Raw genomic sequence first — 3695 nt, forward strand, 5'->3', positions numbered from 1 at the left:
GTAATTTCCTGCCTCACAGGGAGAAGGTTTCTCTCTTACAGCCCAACTCTTCCACCTGAACAGGAAGACTCCTCTTAAATACAAGTTTTAGTTGCCCAGTATCATATTTTGGACATGTTAAAAGCAGCTTGGCAGGCATGTGTTGTTGGGAGGCTCCAGAATTTAGCCTGCTGTTGGATGTTGCCTCTCCATTTGATTTTCTTCTTAGGAAAAAAAAAAAAATTACTGTTGTGATGTTTCCCAGTTCAACTATTTCCAGTATTCTTACTGGACAGACATTTTGCATGGCCAGTAGGTACAACGCACGCAGTGTCCCAGGTTTACGCAGCTGCTCCTAAATGCCAAAAGCACTAACACAACATACAGTAACTACCCACTACCTTCTTCTAACTCTACTAAGATATTAAACAGCAATAGCCGTAGATCCCAGTCTCACCCATGGCTTGAGGGCTGTTGTTCACACAAGCACTTCTGTTTGTGTAGGCATCTTTCTACTGGGATTTTTTGGGACGTCCGCTCTATTCCAGGGCATGCTTTGATCCAGCAACAGTAGCACATGAGTAAGAAGTCCGTATCCTGTACACAGACCTTCTGGCTTTAGTCCCATGGAGAACAAAAAAAATGCCGCCTCCAGCTGTGGACAGGGATAATCCGCAAGGAAAGCGCTAGGAAGTAGGGCAGCCAATGCTGTTAAGCCCAGGAGGTGTTGGAGAAACTGGCCAGTGAGTACTAAAGCACATTTAGTCCTTCCTTGACTGAGCTAGAAAATGCAATGATGCCTTCATCACACCCGCCTACACCCCCCACCCCCACCCCCCTTCTTCATCCCAGTTAAATATCTTAATGCTACAAACTTTGGTCCTCTCTTCTCAAAGTCAGAAGATCTGTGATGCCTGCACATCAGCAGAGCTGGAACACTGTCTCCCATAGCTGGGGCTCACCTCTAGGGGCTGCACCCTGACCCAAAGAGCCAGACTGATGCTCGCTCTGCTCTTGCTCACACCAACTACAGCAGCACTCCAGCCCCTGCTTAACTAAACTAAAGCGTCAACCGCTACCTCACACCCACCACCACTGCTGCCGTCAGTAAAGCTGTAACTGCAGGAGGTGTTCCGGTGTCAAGGGACAGGAGCCCAGCCTAGAGACTTCACAGAACATCCCAAGCAAGGGGATGCCTTTGTGCTCAACGGGCTTTTTTCATTAGCTTCCTTTGCTTCTCACATACTACAGTCCAAGTTGCTCCGCTGTTCCCAGTGCTCTCCCTGCAAAGGGAACAAGCAAGAAGCCTCCCTCTTCTTTCTGCTCTATCTCCTGCCAAGCTTTGCACGGCACCCGGTGCAGAACTACAAGCGGGGTGGCACCTCTGGCAGTGAGGAAAGAAGAGCAGTTTGCAAAGCGCTAAACTAGACCTAGCCCCATCCAGCTCCCAGCTACCTGGACAGTCAGTACTTGCTAAAAGGGGACCGAGCTGTACGTGAGGGCATGCTCCACCGGGCAGGTGCAAGGCTTACCAAGGGAGTAGCCCAGTCCTTCGCCCTGTCTCCTCAGGGATTTGGTTTCAATGTGCTGGTCTCATTTTGTGCTTTGTTCCAGCGGGTTCAGAGCCTGTGATCCCATCGGCCAGTTTCCCACGGGAAACCGGCTCTTTTCCCTGAGCCTGCCAGGCCTGCACACCTCCCTGAGCCTTCCTCCCACTGCTCCCCCCCTCCTGCAGAGGGGCTGGGGGGGTCCAAAAAAAGTTATAATTATAATGCAAAATTACCGACACAAACCCCCCCTCCCACCCTTCCCATGACAAAAAGCCCAGGAATTAGACTTTCTTGGGACGGCGTCCAACTTGGTAATAATAATAAATGCTGATGAGGACGAAGAGGGCTCGGCTGACCAGGAGGAGCACGGCACCTGTGGCTATCCGGCTACTCTCAACCAGGGAGACAGTGGTAACTGGAGGAGAAGGAGGAAGACAAGGTAGAGGTTGGTGATGAAAAAAACAAAAATGGAGACAAATAGCACAAAGCTGTTTTCTGCTGCCCTCTAATGCAGCATCCTAGTGAGACCTGCCCAGCCTTGCAAACACAGATGCTGTCACCACAGGCTTGAACACACAGTACCCATGGTAGAGGCTCTTCATTAGCTTGATTTCACAGCCTTGAAGTTAGCCACAGAGCCACGGGTCCCCAGAGCTCCCACTTACAGAAAACCTGCTTTAAAGGCAGCCCCGTGTTCAGGCAGCCACAGCCCAAAACGGTCACTCGAGCAAATGCGAGTTTACGTTGTGCTCAGGTGCTACTTGTGGAAGCTGCATGTGCCCGAGTTGCTCTGCGGTTTGATCACGTCAGTGCTGATAAATGTTTTTCAACTTTAGAAGCAGCTACAAAAATGCGTAGTTCTTTCCGAGCATCTCTTTTTTTTTTTTTTTTTTTTGGCTACCAACACATAGCCCATATCTAAACCAGCTACCTTATAATATAGTTAGTGAGCTACCAATATAGAATCACAGACTCATAGAATGCTTTGAGTTGGAAAGGACCTTTAGAGGTCATCTAGTCCAACCCCCCTGCAATGAGCAAGGACAAATATACATGTACAAAAACCCCCTTCGTTGTCAAATATAGACAAGCTCCCCAGAAACAAGCTGAGCTGTTACTCTCTGTTTCAGTAAGACCAAACATCCCCCTTTTTTAGTGTAGGTTTCTACAGTCTTTTCTTCTTAGACCCAGCATCTGGGCTTCTCACTCCAGGAGATGACCTGTGCTGTCTATGAGGGCCAGGATGTTTTTAGGGAGAAAAATAAACGAATCATCAGAGAAAGATGTTTCCCTTGCACCTGGGCACCCTTCAGTGAGCAGCCCAAGGCAGAGGCTGCTCCACGGGGAAGGAAAAGGGAGAGCAGCTGTCAGGGAAGGTGCTCCCGGGGCCAGGTTATCTTTGCCAGTCCCACGGAGCAAAGGAGCTACCTCCAGCACAAGCTGGGCACGGCACGGGGACAGCTGAGTACCAGGTACCCCTGTGGCTGAGCCAGCCAGGCAGCAGAGGCAGCACAAGGATTCAGGGATCCTTGGGGAACTTCAGCCCTGTCAGCCTGATCTCAGTACCAGGGAAGGTTATGGAGTGGTTCATCCTGAGTGCACTCACCAGGCATGTGCAGGACAACCAGGGGATCAGGCCCAGCCAGCATAGGTTCATGAAAGGCAGGGCCTGCCTGACCAACCTGACCTCCTCCTATGACCAGGTGACCCACCTAGTGGATGAGGGAAAGGCTGTGGATGTTGTTTACCTGGACTCAGCAAGGCCTTTCACACAGTCTCCCACAGCATTCTCCTAGAGAAGCTGGAGGCTCATGGCTTAGACAAGCGTACTCTTCATTGGGTAAAAAACTGGCTGGATGGCCGAGCCCAGAGAGTTGTGGTGAATGGAGTTAAATCCAGTTGGTGGCGGGTCACAAGCAGCGCCCCCCAGGGCTCAGTTCTGGGGCCAGTTCTGTTTAACATCTTTATCAATGACCTGGATGAGGGGACTGAGTGTACCCTCAGTAAGTTTGCAGATGACACCAAACTGGGTGGTAGTGTTGATCTGCTCAAGGGGAGGAGAGCTCTGCAGAGAGACCTGGACAGGCTGGGTCGATGGGCCCAGGCCAACTGTATGAGGTTCAACAGGGCCAAGTGCTGGGTCCTGCACTTGGGTCACAACAATCC

The 3695-nt window shown here is 50.7% G+C and overlaps 1 protein-coding gene across 1 annotated transcript in view; it reads right to left on the reverse strand.

Annotated features, from left to right (window-relative positions):
* Nucleotides 1–1810: 1810 nt before the first annotated feature.
* Nucleotides 1811–3695, reverse strand: part of TP53I11 (tumor protein p53 inducible protein 11) — a 7577-nt gene continuing 5692 nt past the window's right edge. The window contains exon 6 of the mRNA XM_009647616.2: nt 1811–1944. Coding sequence (XP_009645911.2) covers nt 1811–1944 — 134 coding nt within the window. The remainder of the gene's footprint in view (nt 1945–3695) is intronic.

Source organism: Egretta garzetta, unplaced genomic scaffold (assembly GCF_000687185.1).
Source record: "Egretta garzetta isolate BGI_Z169 unplaced genomic scaffold, ASM68718v1 scaffold329, whole genome shotgun sequence".
In the NCBI taxonomy this organism is placed as follows: Eukaryota; Metazoa; Chordata; class Aves; order Pelecaniformes; family Ardeidae; genus Egretta; species Egretta garzetta.